This window comes from Gambusia affinis, linkage group LG15 (genome assembly GCF_019740435.1).
Source record: "Gambusia affinis linkage group LG15, SWU_Gaff_1.0, whole genome shotgun sequence".
Classification (NCBI taxonomy): domain Eukaryota; kingdom Metazoa; phylum Chordata; class Actinopteri; order Cyprinodontiformes; family Poeciliidae; genus Gambusia; species Gambusia affinis.
The window spans coordinates 19,848,752-19,868,659 of record NC_057882.1 but is presented as its reverse complement, the minus strand read 5'-3'; the positions used below and the strand labels follow the sequence as shown (position 1 = coordinate 19,868,659).

General features: G+C 36.7%; 3 protein-coding genes across 5 annotated transcripts; 1 reads left to right on the top strand and 2 right to left on the bottom strand.

The window, feature by feature from the left end:
* Positions 1-266: 266 nt before the first annotated feature.
* On the bottom strand, positions 267-7,505 carry tpte (transmembrane phosphatase with tensin homology). Of its 2 annotated transcripts, none has more exons than XM_044141443.1 (19): positions 7,078-7,505; positions 6,666-6,824; positions 5,396-5,476; positions 5,245-5,292; positions 5,010-5,153; positions 4,479-4,598; positions 4,037-4,136; positions 3,867-3,930; positions 2,957-3,021; positions 2,803-2,863; positions 2,644-2,725; positions 2,367-2,455; positions 2,213-2,274; positions 2,036-2,116; positions 1,214-1,319; positions 1,023-1,120; positions 847-942; positions 695-765; positions 267-601 (listed from the first exon to the last, which is right to left on the bottom strand). In XM_044141443.1, exons 2-19 carry the CDS (start codon positions 6,707-6,709, stop codon positions 496-498), a joined length of 1,518 nt encoding a protein of 505 aa, XP_043997378.1. In that variant the 5' UTR covers positions 6,710-6,824; positions 7,078-7,505; the 3' UTR covers positions 267-495. The 2 variants fall into 2 exon arrangements, with proteins under 2 accessions (XP_043997378.1, XP_043997377.1); XM_044141442.1 differs by having other exon boundaries at positions 6,666-6,819; positions 7,078-7,463.
* A 1,252-nt stretch (positions 7,506-8,757) lies between these two features.
* fgl1b (fibrinogen like 1B) lies at positions 8,758-11,813 on the top strand. Its single transcript, XM_044141224.1, has 9 exons — positions 8,758-8,852; positions 8,933-9,028; positions 9,170-9,422; positions 9,942-10,101; positions 10,212-10,309; positions 10,932-11,020; positions 11,117-11,242; positions 11,337-11,401; positions 11,601-11,813. The coding sequence occupies exons 1-9, from the start codon at positions 8,802-8,804 to the stop codon at positions 11,779-11,781; spliced, it is 1,119 nt and encodes a 372-aa protein (XP_043997159.1). The 5' UTR covers positions 8,758-8,801; the 3' UTR covers positions 11,782-11,813.
* A 756-nt stretch (positions 11,814-12,569) lies between these two features.
* Positions 12,570-19,517, bottom strand: LOC122845143 (thrombospondin type-1 domain-containing protein 1). 2 transcript variants are annotated; one of them, XM_044141221.1, is made up of 8 exons: positions 19,257-19,517; positions 17,827-17,943; positions 16,596-16,990; positions 15,849-16,485; positions 14,928-15,089; positions 13,954-14,365; positions 13,336-13,855; positions 12,570-13,224 (listed from the first exon to the last, which is right to left on the bottom strand). In XM_044141221.1, the coding sequence occupies exons 2-8, from the start codon at positions 17,876-17,878 to the stop codon at positions 12,574-12,576; spliced, it is 2,829 nt and encodes a 942-aa protein (XP_043997156.1). In that variant the 5' UTR covers positions 17,879-17,943; positions 19,257-19,517; the 3' UTR covers positions 12,570-12,573. The 2 variants fall into 2 exon arrangements, with proteins under 2 accessions (XP_043997156.1, XP_043997157.1); XM_044141222.1 differs by having other exon boundaries at positions 16,596-16,771; positions 19,257-19,515.
* Positions 19,518-19,908: the final 391 nt, after the last annotated feature.

The following is a 19,908-nucleotide window of genomic DNA, read 5'->3' as shown; positions in this document are numbered from 1 at the left end:
TAGATTAGGTTTATGTGAGGTGACTCCTAAACAAAGTTTTACTTAACTGTATTGAACTAGGTTGTCAATGTTCATATGTGTTAATTTGTAGAGCTAGTCACTTTCTCAGAAGGCCTTCAATAAAAGCAAACTGATTACTTCAACTTTAATTTTGTACTAGTTAAGACTGAATACAAATAAGTTACATACAAATGTTTTCCTGATGCCCAAATTAAAAACATTGTCCAAAAAAGCTGCATACAGGAAAGAGTTTGACTCACTAGAAGTTTGCATTATTTGTTTAATCATCAGTGTTCCAACATTTCATAGTCAAGCGCCATATATACATCAGAGCAATATCGTTGTTATTTTAATCACAGGTGCATCCAGCTCTAATCAAAAATAATCATCTAAATGGAAGATTATAGCAAACACTTTAGTGTTGAATGCATTCATTTCTTCACAGCTTTTTCCAAAATTACATGTTTTTGTTACTCTTTTCTTTCTAAAGTTACTTCAGTCAGAATCTGAGAAGAACATGGTGACACCAAAATCCTCTTTGTATATGTTCCAGGTTTTAGATTTATGTGGGTTATCCAGCTCTTCCCTGGACAAAAACAGCCTAAATAGAAAAAAAATTAAAAGGTCAGATGTTAAGGTCTGAGAAGAATGTAAAGGCTTTAGAGATATTATTGTGCGAGCTAAAGAAACTTACTTGTTTTCTGTTATAAAAGATGTATTAAACCAAAAGTAGAACGGAACATCTTCATATCCTTTTGGAAGACCCTGGTGAAAGACAAAAAATGCAACAGTCAAGATTAACACCAACTTTTAATATTTGTAGGTCAAAGTTCTAAAAGGACTCACCGCACTTGATTCAAACATAACCTTCACGTCGCCTTCAACTATTGGCCCATTCTCCAGGCTGATTACAGCAGCATTGCTGCCTGCATCAGGAAACACCTGAAAAACAACCAAGAGTAAATAAAGTTACACAACTGTTAAATGATGATGCACAAACAAATGAGTCTAATGATGCCCACCTTGCAGTTCTCCTGTGTGCTGCAAACGCACTGAAAGACCAGTTTTTCCCTCATTATTATTTTCACTCTCAGATCACTGCCATCCCCTTTACCCACACCTGGGCAGGAACAAAAAAAAAAAAAACACGTGTACCAAAACCCCTGTGTTGTTGAAGCAGTTGATCTGAGTGGACTTAGGTTTTCTGGGTTACCTGCTATAGAGTGAATCCGGATGCTTTTAATCCTCAGGCTTCTAGATGGAGGCAAATTTCGGTTGTATTTTGTCTTCATGATCTCATAGTACCCCACATAACGGCTCTGCGGTGCAAACAGAACAAATACTTAAGCAACTAGGTTTTTTTTAATTATTATTAGGAAGCAAACAAAGAAAACATACGTCACACTCTACTCTGTACATAAAATGTGTTTAAAACCTTATTTTCAGTATTTTTTATCCTATTTAACCTAGATTAGTCAGGCTTGGAGAATTCTGCTGCTTGTCTCAATCTTTAAAAATGTTTTGACATAACTGAATAACGTTTTTGTGATGCAACAATGAATTGTGGTGCACTCTGTGATAAAACTTAAATATTGTTTTCTACTATGCTGCTGGTGAGCTGAAGATCATTGCCATTTATTCATTTTAAGCCTGCTCCCATTACTAATTTGACATGCTCAACAAAAACGAAACCCGCCAGAATTTTCTACTATTTTGTAGTTTGAAGTAAATTTTAAAATGGTGCAAATGTGCACCCTGGCAGCTTTTACTTATGAAAAAAAGTATTGCAAATAATTCCAAACATATGAAAAAGATCAACTGAAAACATTTTATGTGTTGTGAGCACCAAATTAGGAAGACAAGTAATCCTGAAACAATCAAATGTGGGAAATGTATATTCATCTGTCATTTCTTATATCCAACACAAGGAAATGTTATTCAGGCGTGAAACAAAAAGGCCAGATTTTTGTAAAACCCTTTAAACCAAGTTCAATTTAAATAAATGCACCAGATAAACATTTCTTGATGTTCTCACCTGAGAGGGAGTCTCCACTCCCTGAAACTTGGAGCTCCGACTCTTGTCTGTCCTCCTCTCACCAAAATACTCCAGGCTGTCCTGATGCACAAACACACACAGACAATAGGAAGTGGCTCTGTATTTAAAATATTCACCTCATTCATTAACCCCGCTTTGAACAATTCAGAAACTAACCTCTGCACTCTCAAACTGGTCACTGTCAATGAGCCATGTGCACACCATGGTTCCAGTGCGCCCTGTGGGACAGCGGGATGGTAAACGGTGGGTATAAAGACACTCAGACACAGCCAACTCCAGGATAGTCAAACAAGTAGGATTCATTTTTCACCTTTCCCTCCTTTGCAGTGAATAGCAATAATATTTTTGGGATCAGCAGACATCCAAGTCCTGACACTTTCTGTGTATTTCAGCATGTCTCTGGTAAAATTCAATAGGAAGAAACCGTGATAAATTACCAGGCTGTTAAACATGAAATAGTCTATGCATTCCTATGTTTATCAACTAGACATTACTTAAAAAGGTACCTTGAGCGTGCAAACACTTATAAGATGAGCTCAATATAAAAGGAAACCTGCAACACAAATATCAAACTGAAAATTACTTACGTTAAGGTGGGCACATTGTGGTCACCAATAAAAATCCGTTCAACTCTGTAGTGGAAGAACTTGGGGTCGTACCCTTTCTCACCTGAAAATAAAAAACATCACTTGACGTGGTTCATAAAGAAGAAATGCAGAATGAGATGAGCGCACAGTCCAACTCACTGCACAGGTTGTAAACTTTGTAGTGCCCTCCGTGTTTAGTGTCTAGGAACCTTGCAACCTCCTGCAGAAATTTTTTTTTTATGGTGAGCATAAACTGTGACCAAGGACTCATTTACCGCATTTCAATAGTTTTGTTCATGGCCATTTTACTTACATGGATTGGGTTCCTGTAGAAAGCCTGTTTCCCAGAGGAGGGGAAAGACATAGCAATGACACGATCTAGAGAGATGGGCAAAGAAAGTATTTCACCTGAAATTTCTTCCAAATTTCATATAAACAAATTAACACACCTTATGATAACCTGCATGTTTTCCTAATATATTTGGACATAATGGATATTTGCATTCATCTTAGTAAAACTGAAACATCCAAATATACAGGCTAGATACTAAAATAAGTCTCTAAAACGTTCCCTGTTGGACCTACAGCAGTCTCTTGCTATATTTAATATGAAAGAGCATATTGATGAGTCACCAAAAGACACCACAGGTTTAATTGTCACGGGGGACGTACAAGGTCATAACATTAAATGTCTAAGGAATAAAAAAACATGACGGCCAAACAATAGTTTCCCAGAGAGAACCTTTGCAAAAATTAGGGAACTAAAGTTCAAAGGATGCACAACTTTTTCAAGATTAAATTTCTCAATAACCAACTCTGTGGATATGTGCACTGCCCAGAAGTAACTCTGGAGTTAGTGTAAACACATTTCAACACCAATTAGCCTCTTTAGTAACATCTAGAGGGGAGTAGTACGTGTGGTGAGTCTTTATGGCTTAATTTCAGTGGTTAAACTGAGTGGTTTCCTGTTGTTCCTGGTTAGGCTAAAGTTTCTGAGAAACTGGCCCCTGAATGCCTTATAGTTAACAAGGTTATTTTTTGTGCTATTAAGTGCAATAAATTTGATTTCCTTTCCACATATATAAAAAGGATGATTAGACATCAGCAATTAACTAAATATTTAATGGAATGTAAAATATTTTTTTAATTACTGTATACTAATGTAAAAAAAAAAGATGCAACATAAGTTTATTACGTATTTCTGAAACATGCATCACTCGTACCTGTGACATAGGTAAGATCAAGATCAAATCCATCCCTCTGATAACGTCTCTTGTTCTCTGATACCTGGATGGAAAAAAATATTCTCTGAAGGCTAAATATAACAGTTGTCAATACAGGGACAGTACATAGGTGTGTCATTTATTTCTTTTCTGGCTTTCAGAAAACATACCATCCTCCTAGTGACCTTCTCCAGCTCTTTCTTCTGAGATGCGAGTCTGAAAATCCTCACCAAGATGATTATTCTCAAGAAGCGCAAGAATGTCAGAGCCCTGTCAAACAAAGATTAAAAACAATATGAAATATTTTTCTCACATTGACAAATGGCAAGCCTCTTTTGTCCTGCGTCCTTATACAATTAAAAGTGCTTTCCAGGAAGATAAAAACAATGTAAACAAAATTACATCACATCCAATACGTTTAATCTTGCATTTTTAGAACATGAAACAACGACTTCCACTCGTTTGTAATATGGACAAATTGACAAAAAGATTGTAAAGCTTTGAATGCAATTCTAAGGAGTTTTCTTTTTCTTTTTTTCTTTTTACAATATTTTAGGTGCAAAACAGCTAAAAATGTTTCATAGTAATTAGCTAAGGAGGGATAACACCCACCTGGGAATGAGACTGGCCCCTGTAAGGTCGGTGAAAGTATAGACTAAGGTGACAATCAGCGTGCTGACAACAACACACGCATCCATAATGTTCAACTTCGAGCTGAAGTAAACTTTGAAGCTAAAAGAGAGCCAAAAGAGATTAATAGTTAACAAAAAAAAAAAAAAACAGAAGCTGTACATTTGGGTAGATTGTTGATAAAATGGACTGAATTCACTGAGTGATTCTGCATTAGTCTTCCAAAGAATCAACCCAAGACATGCCACACATTTCCTGTACAGCTTCCTCTTCACAATTTCCTGCTCAACAGCTAAACACACTGTTCTGCTGACACAGGAGCTTGGGAAAGTTAACATCACTCTTGAATATTCTCTGTTCTTTCATTCATAGGAAAGCACTTTAATGGTGAAAGTTTTTATGAAATCATTCATATAGAGAAAATAGAAACAAGTAACTGATTCTAATCATGAGTCCTTACTTTGACTACATAATTGTAAGACAAAAGGTTAATTCTAATGCTTTTCTTCTCACCCTTCCACAAAGACACGAATGAGTACATCACCAAGAAAGAAGAAGGAGATGATGAGTGACACAACTTCTATAATATTAGTGTGCAGCGTGAAGTCCACAATGAGGAGAACAATGTCCACAATAATCAGGATCATTCCAAATACACTGAAGAAAAACATAATTAGAGAAAGATTAGCACTTCTTTCAACAAGAATGCAGGAAAACATTCATTACAATTCACCGCAAAATAACTCACCGAAACCCAAAGGACATAACAAATGGAGTGATTATTTTCCGAATCTTCCTATAAGACAAGGAGTGGGGAGAGGAGGGGAAGCAGGATTTTCATCAAATGTAATTCTGTGCAAATCTGACCACTAATTTTCAGAATGCTGCAAATTACTTACCGGTACAGTGTGTCTTGCTCCAAACTCTCCTCCTTTCCATCATCAATCTCTACTTTAGCGTCTTCCATCTTCGTAATGTTTCTGACAAACAAAAAGGAAAAAAATATGAAGAATGAATAAAGTCTGAAAAAGTCTAAAGTTGGAAGTCAGAGCTACCATATAATCAAGAAATTTCAGATCACATGTACTAACAAACTTTTTGAACATGCAGATTTCATTTTATATTAAGAATTGGCACCTACCCATACTTTTAAGAATACCAATACCTACTTTACAGACCATGTCATTATTACGCCTGATTGGTGAAAACAAAATCTTGGTAGTACAGTATAAAGATTCAAATGAACAGTAGGAAAATGACTGCAATTCCACAATAATAAAACATCATTGATACAGCAAAATAAAGAGTTAAATAAGCTAAAGGTTTAAATAAGTTACTTATTAAATTAGTGTCAACAGCCAATGCTGAATCAACTAATAACATACACTTGACCCCCAAATCAGAAGGACTTATTCAGGTTCTGCTAAAACAACAAAACCAAGCAACCAACCAAGCAGTACTTCATGTACTCACTGCTAAATGTGCTAATGTATGACAAACAATTTGCAGGAAAAGAGTTTATCCGCTGTCATCGGTGGCTATGCTAACTAGCTTGAGCATTCATAACAGGATCTGATTAAACGAAAAGCGGCAGCAGATAGCAAAAGGGTGACGGGAAAGGGGTTTTTATGAGCAGCGCCACACGAGATTGTAATTGACAGCATGACCCTGCTTTGATTGTTCCCAGTTAGCGATGGGAGAAAGAGGAGCTTGATTCCCCCCCCCCCAGATAAACCGTCTCATTCCATAATGTTAGACAATAACAGTTTCAACAAATATGTAAAAAATATAAAAGTTACTGCAGACTTAGGCTGATACATATTTTAAATCATGTTCATAGATCATTTTTAGATACCCCCAACACCGATATCAGGGAGGGCAGCGCCCCCTATGGACCAGCCGTCACTGCTTGACTGGTGATTTAAAAAAAGACCAAGTAATGTACAATATTTATGAGAAACTAGATTATATCAAAAGGTCTACGCCATAATACTCATAATTAGCAGAATAAAACTCATCATTTTGGCTTAAGGATATGAGTCAGTTTCCGATTTTGTTTCTGCACCTGTCAGTTAACCACAATCACACCTTCTGCTTTTTCTTAAAATCAGAAAAAGAAAAAGCAGACCCCCCCTCCCAGAACATATAAAAGAAATTATGTTATTTTACCCATTTGCTTCTGGATCTGGTCCTGGGTCGAAATAGACGGACATGATGAATGTGTTCCTGGACTTGTCTGGACCGGGGAGTTTCTGATTTGGACTGAAGACGTGCCAAACCACATTCAATTCGGTTTCTGCAACGCAGTTACAGCAGCTTCTTTCTGCTCTAAAACAAAACAAATATATGCATCGCATTCATTTACCTCGCATCTATTTATTTATCCACCGATGCTTAAGACGGTCAGTGTGGTCCTTTTAATGCCAAAACAAATAAATTATGCTAAAAAGAAAGATACGCAAAATGAAAATTTAAATCTCTAGCCACCATTTGTTTAGCACCCAACCTTTAACTTTAAATGTCAACACTTAAACAGCAAATTAAACCCTTAAAAACAAGCTGAACTGCACTGCTTGCTTACCGTTAGGAGTGTCATCCGTGAAATTATACGACAGTTCGTCTTGTGACTTCTTGTGAGCACAAAGAAAGACAGTTCAAAGGTTAACAGGGCAGATTCTTCTTTTTTTCATCCACTATACCTCATAATTTTTTGCAAGCCTTGTAGTTTCTGACTTCCTGGACTTCATTAGAAAAAAAAAAAAAAACGTTCAGCCCCTTTGTCTGTTATGAGTCATCTTTCCCCCTCTGCTTACTTTATCGTTAAAACAGACTGAACTTGCCCTTAAATCTACGGTATAAAGCTATTTACACCACCTGAAACTTCAAAAAGTAGGCCAACAAATAGACCACAATCCTCTGCTTATCCCTGCTCTCTGACACATCTGGTTCTAATTAAGTGCATTCCCAAACACACGGAGTTTTTTCATGGTCATATTTTCAGCATTCCACGTTTACTTCTTCAGCTGAATGGAACATATGTGGGTAGTTTTTGCAAACAAAACAAAACAAAACAAAACAAAACATTAGCATGCATTAAAACTTAAACTTATTTTATTATGCTATTTTTGACATATTTTTGTATTACTAAAAAAATAATACTTTTTCGTAGACTAAACAAATAAAAAGATCAGGCTACATGTGTTTGAAACAAAAATGTGTTCCATAACATTTACTCCTGCCTTTATCAATGAACCCCAAAACTTTATGCGCATTATGTGAGATACGGGAGCTACATACACACCTTACATACCGCTGGTATACATATTTTTGGGACGAATGGAACCCGATAATCAACAAGTACCAACATTAAAGGGCGCCAAACCACTAACCTTTAGGGCATTATAAATAAAATCTAATATTATCTTCTGCAGACTGAAAATTTGCCTGGTAGCAGATGTTCATGTATTGCACAGGTTATCTGACCCATATTATACAGTCACAAAATAGTGACAGTTTTAACAAAAATGGAAATATATATATTTGTAAAAGTTACGTACTGGGGCTTTAAGATGACATTTACTTGCAGGTAAAATGACTGACCACTGAATTAAACTCGACGGAGTGTGGCAGTAGAGAGCACTCTAGTGGCTGATATGAAGTTCTATCACAGAAATCCTATTATTTAAAAAAAAAAAAAAAAACAAAAAAAAAAAAGGCTTTTCAATACATGTGCACTACTGTGTGTCAAAGATAATTTTCAGTGGAGTTGGAATCATTTTAAGCACTGCCTACTGTATATCTTTTAACCTTTAAATCAAGGAAACAACAATGAGAACAACAACTGTAGTTTGTGATTTTAGACTCTCCAGTGGGTTACATACATTTTGTTTGTGCATTTCCAATGACTTTCCCATGTTTCTATGGTAATATTAATGTTCCTTATATGTGCAGAATTTTAAATAACACTGTTTTGAGACTGAATGTACTATTACATTCCTTTCCAAAATGTAACAATCATGACTGTATTTTAATTGGATGCCTGCTTGATGTTAAAAAAACTCCCTCCCTAGAACAGCATGTGAAGAATTTTCTGTACTTCATGTCCAATAGGACATGGTGAATTCTTGGATTAGGCATGATTTAGAACCACTGCCATTTTTGAGTAACAAAATGAAAAAAAAAAAAAAAAAAAAAAATCAAGCTGGTCCAAGTTCAGCATTTGTCTGGAATGTTCAGGTCTGAATTACCTAATGTGTTCCATGCAGAACCAACCCAGCCTATAAATAAGACTGACATGTTTTAGAGATGAAAGAACATATGGTATGGAGAAAACTAAAGGAAAGTGTTGAAATGAAGGTAAACTTGAAGCAGTTTTGTTTTATAAAAAGTGTTTGAATCTGTTAGATGTGGTCAATAATTTGTCTTTTTCTTTTCAGACAAATATTACTGGAAGCGTGTTATTGGTGAATACCATAGCAGTGTTGCTACAGCATCTGGTCTGCTCAAGCATAGCAGCTCCTGGGCAGCCTTTTGTAAGTACTTCACATCATTTTTCAGAAGGGATATACCTCCTCTTCTGACCATAAACGATGTTATGACTCAACAACAGAACAGACAAATGTCTGCATCTTGAAAACATTTGTAATTTCTAACTGTAAAATTTCTTATTTGAGGAAACTGATCCATGCGGACCAGATGCTGCAGCTCTCAAGACTAACATAAAGAAACTACAGAATAAATTGCTGATCACAACTTGGATGACTGAGCATCTCCAAATGTATAGATACTTCAAACCGCTTGAGTTTGCTGAATCCCACAATAAACCTCAGACTGACCCGGCACCCAATGTAAACCAAAACAACACCTTGGACAACAAAATGATGAAACCAATTCCTCCAGCTGGAAATTTGATTGTCCATGACAAAGGTAAGAAAGGAATTTATATCAGTAATCAAAATTTTACTAGAGCATATAAAATATATATATATATATTTATTTTTTTACTAAATTTACTCAATCTTTCTTTTAATGAACTAGTTACTTTTTTATTATTATAAATTATATTTCTTACTATTATTAATAATCATCTATTTTTACAGCTTACATAAAACTGAATCATTTATGCCTAAACATAGTTATATTACTCGATTCTAAACATATAACCTGCACACTTGAAAATAAACAAATTAAACAAATATACTATAAATATAATACACACAGAAACAAACAAAATGACATGAAAAATTCTACTTTTATAATAACAACAGTAACTGACTAACCAATATCTATTTTATTTCATATTTTTATAAGTTACACTTGTTTTGCACTTGTACTTGTTTTCTTTCCTTTGCTACAATATTTTACAAAAATAAGATTTTTTTTTCATTGTTTTTATCTATTCATTTTCATCATTATATTAAAATCTTTTCTATCTTGTTTTCCTAGACTGCTCCGAACTTTATGATAGGCTGAGATCACCAAGCGGCTTTTACCGCATCAGACCCAAGTTACACCAGGAGCCGTTTTTAGTCTACTGTGATATGGAGGACGGAGGAGGATGGACAGTGTTTCAGAGACGTCGGCATGGAAAAGTTGACTTTAACAGGTTCTATTTACCTTACCAGATAAATAGCTGATATTCTTCATTAGCAAAAGAAGAAAACATTTACAGGCAGCAGATCTGTCTGAAGTAAAATATCTATTCAATCCTTTTAGAGACTGGGTGGACTACAGAGATGGTTTTGGAGAATTCAAACTGTGGAATGATGAGTTTTGGTTGGGGAATGAGCACATGAATGCTCTACTGTCAGAAGGTTAGAAATAATGGTAATTATGTTATTGAGACAGTGATTCTCAAATTTTTATACACTTCTATTGAGATACCACCTTTTGTGGTGTAAAAAGAAAATCAATCTATATAAAGAATATAAAGAAAACATCTTTCACATGAGATATATCTTTTACTATTCAATTGACACAAACCAATTTCTTCAGGGAAAAATAAAAAAGAGAAGTTGCCGTGACCTAGTTGCATAAGTGTGCACACAAGTGTGCAGACAAGTATTTTTAATATTAAATTAGAGGAGTAGGTCTTGCAAAGTGGGTATGTAAATTAGCTGAATAAAATATAATGTATATAAACTTGGTAAGTATTGTTCTTCTTCAGCAGTCATGAGTGGTAGCCCATAAGCCACATTAGCTATGTGCTTCTTTGAGGCAAAATTGTGACAGCATTAAGCTAGGGGTTAAGAGTGTGCACCTCAATGCTGCCAGGTTACTGTAGCTTTCTTATTTTAAATTCTTTAAAAAGAAATTATCACACAAACTTTGAGGTATGGCAGGGTTATGTACACTTTTGAGATCCACTGTATTCCTGTAAATGCCTAATGTTATGCATTGAAAAAAAATTTATTTCACTTTTTTGTCTCCCTGCAGATAAAAACCTGGTGAAGATTGATCTCATGGACTGGGATGGAAAGAAAAGCTTTGCATTTTATGAGAACTTCAGGATCACAGATGAAGCTGTAATCACAAAAGCATTGTTATGAAACTATATTTTCTGGAGAAACACTATAAACCGAGGCTGATATAACTGAGCTTTTTACAAATTCTCCCTCCAGGATAAGTATCGTCTCCAGTATGGGCAGTACAGTGGGAAAGCTGGTGATGCTCTGACTGGTGGTGGAGGAATGGTGGAGCAGTGGTCTTCCAGCCTTAGTGGGATGCAGTTCAGCACTGGAGATCAGGTCAGCCATCTGCACTCCTTTTTTAGGTTTCAGGTGCTACCCATTGTATTTTTTATGGTGCACAAATCATGTTGATGATAATTGTTATTTTCAGGATAATGACCGCTTCCTTCAGGGAAGCTGTGCCAAAGAGAATCAGGCTGGTTGGTGGTTCAACAGGTATTTTCTTCAGTTTCTATTCACATAAAAATGAGTCCCAGATGATATACAGTACAGACCAAAAGTTTGGACACACTTTCTAATTGAATTCAATTAGAACCTTATAATTTAATTCAATTAGAAAGTGTGTCAAACCTTTGGTCTGTACTGTATATCTTGCACTGTTCGTTTAAGATCGTAAACTGCCTTCTATCTGCAGGTGTCATGCAGCCAACCTAAATGGCAAGTTCTATCGGAGGGGGAAATACAAGGCTGAGTATGACAATGGTGTGGTGTGGGGGACTTGGAAAGGCCTCTGGTACTCTCTGAGACACACCACTATGAAGGTGCGCCCTCTGGTTTTTTTGGACATTGCAGGAAGTGGAGCAGGGGACATTTAAAACTCACAGGTTTCTGTCTAAAATGAAAGAAAACAAGGTATTTTTTAAAAAAAAAGAAATGTATTCATTGTATATTAATTACTTCCTTTGCTACAACTTCAAATTATAGCTGAAATCAACAAAACATAATTTTATTTTTTTTTCCAGTGAGCATTTCTGAGAATGTAAAATTGCCAGATTTTTAAACAAACCATATTTTAGCTTAATTGTTTCACCAGTGTTCCTACTCTTGCAAATGAGTTCATGCCCCGCAAACCTTTTCACATTTTATGTTAAAACCCCATACTTCATGAATTTCAATGTGATTTTATATGATGAAGAAACTAATTATAGCATACTTAGGAAATGGAAGAAAAGGATATGTGGTTCTCAAAAATGTATGAATTTGAAAATGTATTTATCGTCAGCCCTCTTAACCCCAAACAAAGGCACTGTGTCAGTTGCTGAACACAATTGCAATTCAATACTGCATATGTACCACTACACAAATTAGAATACAAAATCCCTGCCTGAACAACAGAACACACCCTGTAATGTTACTGTAATAAGCATTGAGACTTCACAGCATTGCTGAAACTGTAGATTTACAGTTGATATAAACCTTTTTTTTATTGCATCTTGAAATCTATCACCAATCTAGCTGGTGTTTAACCTTGCAGAAGGGTGAATGTGCTCATTATACCATGGAAATATTAAAAATAATGCATTAAAAATGTTAAAGAGTTAGTTGTTCTATTTGTTCTTTCAACATATAAAAATTGTTAACATAATATTATAAAAATAACTGACTTTCTACTGCTTCTCCTGTACAAAATTTGGGGATAGATCCAAGTCCAGCATCCTTTGTTCCACTTCACTTAGCCTATAGGGGGAGCCACCGCTGTTGCTCTGGTCTCTAGACATTGGCAGAGAGTTGCACCAATCTTTCCTTCGGTCAGATGATGAGACGTTAAAGCTGGAGCTGCGCTGGCGTCCCTTGGCTCCAGAACAGGACTGAGCCTCTTTCAGTTTCCGGGCCAGGATGTTCCTTTGGATAGGTGACGGGCCACGGCGGTTCCAGTTCTGCTCAGCCCGCTCAGCTCGGTCTACACCCAACTGTTTCAACTCATGAGACCAAGGATGTGTAAGGGATGGACCACCAATTCCTGAGACCAACTCTTCACCTCTGCTTTCAGGGCTGGCAAGCCTCTTTCTTTCACCTCTGCCACTAAAGTCTTTAGTATTTTTCTCAGATATTGAAATATTATTAGTATTTGTTCCAGTGTGCTTGACTTGACTATTATGTGCTGTCCCCATCCAAACCTTCCTCTGCTCATTACTCTGGGGTTTGGTAGTACTCCAGTCTGAGACTCTGTGTTCTGGGATGGGGTAAGACGGGTGAGGCTGTCTCTCCCATCTTCCTTTGGTCCAAGAACTTCCTTCTGGAAGCGTCCGCGATCCCACCTGAAAAGGACAATGTGGAATCACATCTTTATTGATCTTGAGTCAATATATTTTAGAGTATGTAAACTGGATAAAAATTTAGATAAAAAGTAATAAAGATGGGTGGATGACCTGGGTCATGCTCCTTTCTCTAAACTGCGTGGACTGAGCTGAAGAAGTCGAAAGGAGTTTGGTATCACTAAAACTGGAGGTCCGTCTGAAGTTTGGATTCTTGTGGAAACTATTTGCCGATGCTTCATCTCCTTCTCCCCTAAGACCGGGCATCTTGCTCCTCTCTACCATCTCCACCCAGTCAGCTGTGCGGTCACGCCATTTAGAGCTCCTCCCAGAGACAGGAGGAGGACCCAAAACTATCTCCACCCTTGGACTCAGTCTGTCGGATGTGACCCCCAATGTCCCAGATAAGGGAGTCGAGGTACAAAAATGGCTGTGGTTGACATTGTCCTGCAAACCCAAAGGAAGGGCAGAACAAGCAAACTCAATAGGTGAAGGAATTGGTGAGGTGGTGGGTGAGGCACAGGTCTCCTCCACAGTATCATGGACAGGGCTTGAAGAGACATGGTACAGCTGTGTGGCCTCTTTTAACCCTTGTTTCTTCATCTCTTTCAGCTGCTGCTGAGCCAAACGATAGCTACAAAGAATATGGTGTCTTGTTTACTAAAGCTAGATTGGACAAACATAATTAAACACTAATAAAAAAATATTGATAGAAAAAATATGTAAACATACCCAAATATTGGTGGTAGCACCTTCTGACCTGTGGGAGATAGTCTTTCTGGATCCTGTGAAAGTGATTTCAGTGCCTGTGGTGAGAGAGGCTGCGCTCCGAGCGAGGGTCTCTCTTTTTGGGGAATAACTGCCCCCGATGGGCAATGACCATCAGAGAGGCTGGGCCTTTGGAGGCTATGGCCACAGATGGAGGCCTCATCTGAAAGCTTGCGCCCACCAGGGGAATGAATGGCGCCTCTGTGGACTGAGCTACACTGAGGGGTTTGGCAAAGCTTTCTCCACACAGCCACCACAACTGTTGCCATGATCACTGCCAAGCAGAGGGAAATACCCAACACCACAATCATGTTTCCACCAAGCGGGGATGCTCTCACAGGTACAGAGGGAAGAGATGGAGATGGAGAAGATAGCACTAAAGAGTAAAAGGAAGATAACAGAATATTTAAATTAGTTACATGGATATAATCTAATATATTAAATACAGCTCTTTAACCACTCTGGACTCCAGGACAGCGGTTACCAAAGTTGGGGTCAAGACACAAAAATTTTTTTTTTATATAATTGTTACAGTAGTAAAAAACTGAGAAAGAAAAAAAATGATAAAAATATGTTTGTTTCCTGCCCCCTTCTTTTCCACAGAAAACCATACTATGCTCATTTACTCAAGTCACTGCATTTCACATTTTTGTGAAAAGTATTTTCATGAATTATTAAGATAATTAAATAAAACATTTGTAAATCTTACAGGCAATATAATTTAATTTTGTATAATAGCCGAGTAGTCTTATTTTATTTTGCTCTATTTTCAACTTGATTCCAGTTTTGGTAACTCTAATAAAATATAGGAGATGTTAACTTAATGTAACTAAAATAGCTCCAGGCAACTTTCTGCCAATAGGATATTATAGAAAACATGGGAACCACTGCTTTAGCGAATACATATTTGTATAAAAAATTGATTTAACAGCATTTACTTTCACAGTCTTCCAGGGAGCATAGAGATTGTTCCTTCATCATGCCAGTGCACTGTGTGCCTCGCACACCAGAGGGCTGCAAACACTCTCTAACTCTTTCCCTCACTCCCTCTCCGCAAGTCGCACTGCAAACACTCCATGGGTGCCAGGGTCCCCAAGATTCTGCAACGCAAAATTAAAAAGACATATAGTGTAATTATGGTATTATATCCTTTAATCCCCTCCGTCTTTTGTCATGTTGCAAACACAATCCTTAATGTATGTTATTTGGATTTTATGTGCTCAACCAACACAAATTAAGTAAAAAAAATTTCAAAACCAACTTTCCCTCTAAATCTAACCATATTTGTTTGTCCTATGTCTCTATCAGATTTCTCCATCATAAGATTAATTTGCGTATATATTTTTAATGTATTTATACTCAGTCAAACTGGATGGAAAGCATCTATTTTTAAAGCTCGTTACAGATTATGATTATCTAGAATCATAAACTAGATATGATTCTAGTCCAGGCAAAAAAAAAGGTTTTCATCTAAACTGTAGTTTTGACTGTATGTGGGGACCTGGCTCAATAGGAAAGGTGAACCTCTGCCCTGTGTTGAGCCATAGAAAGCTCTAGCAGGTCTTCTTCCTTAATTACCCCGTATTTAGGTACCATCAACTCTAATCAGTTTTTCAGTCCGTGCAGGAGATAAACCTCCACACAGTATATTGCATCATAATACACTTTCAGCCCATTCACATTTACATTTAAGATGATTACAAAGTTTTAGAATGGTAACTTAGTTTTATGTGTTTTATGAGCTGAGCTAAATATTTGCTAAATATATATTTACCTTCCACTGACACTGTGGATCTATAAAAAACAAATTTGGTTATTTATATTTCATATGGCAACAAAACTTATCAACTAAATCTCACCTGCTCTTCTGTAAACCACCAGACATGTCTGTGCTGGACTAGAGGATTGACTGAAGTTGAAAACAAAGCGGAAGCAATACTTATTTCTTCCAGGGTAAAAAACAGAGCAGTTGAATTCAGTCTTATTCTCCCCTTGTGTGAGCCAGTTAGATGCAAGCACAGAAGAAGATTGTTCCTCTGGTCTAAACTCCATCGACAGGGAAGTTAAGTCAGCCCCTCTTGCGAGGCTTACATTATATAGCAGTATTTTCCCATAGACATGAGTGCAAGGTGGGGATATCATCTTAACAGTCACTGTGCCCATGCAACCACTTTTGTAAGCAATGGCGTTTTCCACCAGTAGTTTGTAGGAGAAAATACGGGACAGATAGAGAGGAACAGAGTCCTTCACTTCTTGTACTGTGTGAGGGGATCGCAGAGCCACTCTTAAGAAGTTTCTCTCAGTGAACGGGAAAGTACAGGGTAGCTCAATGCTCTGCAAACGAAGCGGCTTGATCGGTTTCCGTGTTTGAGCTCGAACTTTGTCAACGGTACTTCGTCCGATCTGGTTGTACTCCATGTAACTCACTTCTAAGAAGAGGACAGAGTCAGTGCTTCTGGAGCAAGCCTGAAAGTGTTCATTAGTGGATAACACAACCTGCGAATAACCAACAAAAGAGAGGTATGCAAATTAATGTTTTTTTTTTTATTGTATAAGAATAAACAGGCAGAAAATTGCTTGATACATTAAATTTCTGCTTGTTTTACCTGAAAATGTTCAGAGTTGTTTCCTGCTTTCTTCACAGAAATGTGAAAAGTGGGCCACTGCACTTGCAGTTCAGAGCTCCACCAGGAGGCTGAGCTTTCTGTGCTGCTGACATCTGTTCTGTTAGCATGAAAAACAGTGGTGATGGTTGTCTGCCTCAGCAGGAACCGGAAAGTGCCTGCATACAGGAAGCAGGAACAATCAAACTCCTCCCTACCAACCAGTTGGTTTCTAGGGAGGGTCCGGGAAAGAATTGAAGTATTGGTTTCCATGTTGACTAGAGAGAGGCTCATGTTGATAATGGTGCTGTTATTTGATTTTGCGCTAAAGTCCACAAATACACTCCCATTGCTAAGGGCCTCGTGGAAAGAAGGCCAAATGCTGAGCCCTGCAAAAGCTGAAAAAGAGAAAAAGAGCAAAGAAAAATATATTTAGAACTACTCTCTGTACCTCTGCGTTGTTGGTAAAATAAGTTTTAGTTATGTATTTTAAAGATAAAAAGATTCTATAAGATTCAACTGGACAAGCCAAAAGTCTTCTCCTGGAAAATGTGACCGTTATATGAGAAAAAGAATTAACTAGTTGGTCACAACAGCAAGAAATATGTTTGGAGGAGTCAATAAAAGGCTTCAAACCCCAGAACAAAAAAAACATAGCTACAAAGTAGAAACATCATTCTGAAGTTTGGTTACACTGCTAGAGGTCCTTGTGTATTGATGGAGATTCCCTACAAAGAGCAAGAAATAAGGCAAAATTTGGATTGTGCCATGAACTTTTACATCTACAAATAAATGCAAATCGCAAACCTATATCCAATCAATCCAAGCTAATACATGAAAGAAAATTTCATTAAAAAAATAAACAGAACTCTATAATTCTTGTAGCCTTTTGTGGGCAACTACATTTTTAAGATATTTATTATATCACTTTTTGATTATTTAATGACAATATGTCCCTCATTGTTTCTCAGACCACATTCTCACATAGTAACTTTCAACAAAATAAAGATAGAGCAGGCAGAAGCTGCCTCTTCATTGCAGTGCATCAATTTATCATCACAAACCTTTGTGTTAAGCTCAACTTTTGTTTTCACCTTATTGAATGTGACTTAGGGACTGAACATTTGTACTATGGTATTTAGAAGCCATTTTTTCTTTGCATTTTAGACAAAAAAATCCCAATGCATTTTCAAATACACACTATAATAAAGATGAAAGTCTTTGTGACACTCACCATATCCTATGAGCACAAGAAGGAAGGGCAGCAGCAAGACAGGCTGTGGCATTCCGATATCTGTTTCTCTTCTTACTTCCACACCACATGACCGTCTCACTCAACCATCGTTCACATCTAAAAATCACAGATCAAAAATGTAATTGTTTAAAAAAACACACACATAATCATTCACAAAGGCTCCAATCTCAAATAGACAAAAACATTGAAAAGGGGTTTTCTTTCTACTGAGCTATGGAAAACAGGAAGCTCATAGTATGAAACAACAAACACCAGTTTTCTGGTTTTTTAGGCTGGTCCTCCTCTTCCTTTTAAACTCACAATGGGAATAAGGAGTTGTCGTCACAACCTAGCGTTCCTTTGGAGGGCTTTGTTCAAAACCAAGAGTAAAGTTCTATTTATGGGTGAGTGCACACATTTTTGATTGGTGTTCTCTCTCAGGCACAGGTAGGGATTTTAAACCCCAGTCAAAAATAAAGGTCACATATAGTTGGAAACACAAATTGAGAGAAAAGAAAGCAGGTATATATCAAAACTGATATTGTCATCACAATAAATATCAACGTTATCGGCATCACATGATTTTCCAGTGTGGTGCAGCCCTAAATGATTGTATTATAGAATGCATCATTTTGCATGGTAGTAGAAGAAAGAAAATAAAATGTATTAGCAGAATTCAATGGGGCACATTAACTAGGTAGTGAACTATGTGGAACGATATAAAAAATACTAAATCTTTATTTTGCTAATCTTTGAGATATCCAAGATTTTTATCACCACAAAACTATAGGATTAGGATTAAAATATCTTAAATGCCATATACACTCATAGTACAATGGCATCTGCACAGTTAGTTCAGATCCCTTTACTAATATCCATAGGTACACTTTTTAATCAATTAAAAGAGCAGGTAGAGTCTGTTAAGAACAGACAATGGATAGTAAACTCTCAGGCAAAAATACTACCAAAAAGATTAAACAGATAAACACAAAAATAAACTTACAAATAAAAGTATAAAACAATGGCTGCACAATATGTGCACTTTTACTGTGACTACACGTGCAATTAACTAACTTGAGTGTTGTGAGAAAATTAAAAATAAAAGCATTGACTTAAAGATATAATAGAGAAATAAGTCCAATACTACAATATTAAAGTTTTGTTTTTTTCCCCCAAATCTCGTGTAGTTTTTCTTATGGAAACAGAATAAAAGTTTATAAAATGTACAACATTAATAAAAAAAATATTTAGCCGACACACATTGAATTCCAGCTTTTTTAGTCAGACTGCGGTCAAACCAAATAAGGTGCAGCTTTAGGTCTTTTAAACACACGACTATCGTTTATTTATAAATATAAGTCATGCTATTACGCGTGAGCTGTAGTAAACAGTACGTCGTGCTCGAATATAGTAAATAATGTTGTACTTACGTATCTTGTTGGCGAAAGCCAACACATTATTTCGTTCCAATTTCTTACGTACAGCAGGAACAGTGGTAAAACAATGTTCCCCTTCAGCCTGATAAAACGTTTCACCGACATCCAGCGATACTGAAGCCCGAGAGCGTTTGAGTGGAAGAGCGCGTGCCATCTGCCCGTAGTCACTCGACAGTGAGCAGACCGCATTCATTTGATCTTCTCCCGGATTTTATTTCCATTAAAAATAAAACGAATTACTGTCCTTAATTCAGTCCAACCATACTTGAAATGTTACGTTAATAACCGATAATCACTGGATAATGAGACTATAGTGCCACAATCCAACTTATTTAAATAAACTCTAAATAAATAAATGAACAAATGTATTCACAGGTCAGGTTATATATAATTACACTTAGACATTTCTCAAAATGTGAACACTCTGTGTAGTCATTTCATCATCTAACAATTTTATAGTTTCAATCAATACATGAAATAGTTCAAACTACTGTGGCTCATCAGATACTAATCTTACCTTCAGTCCAAACACCTGTAATCATACCAATAACAGCCCTGCCAGTTATCTATTACTTTATTTTTGTGGGCTAAAGGTGTTGTGTACCAGAGAAATAGAGATATTAATAAAGTAAAATGGCAAAACTTT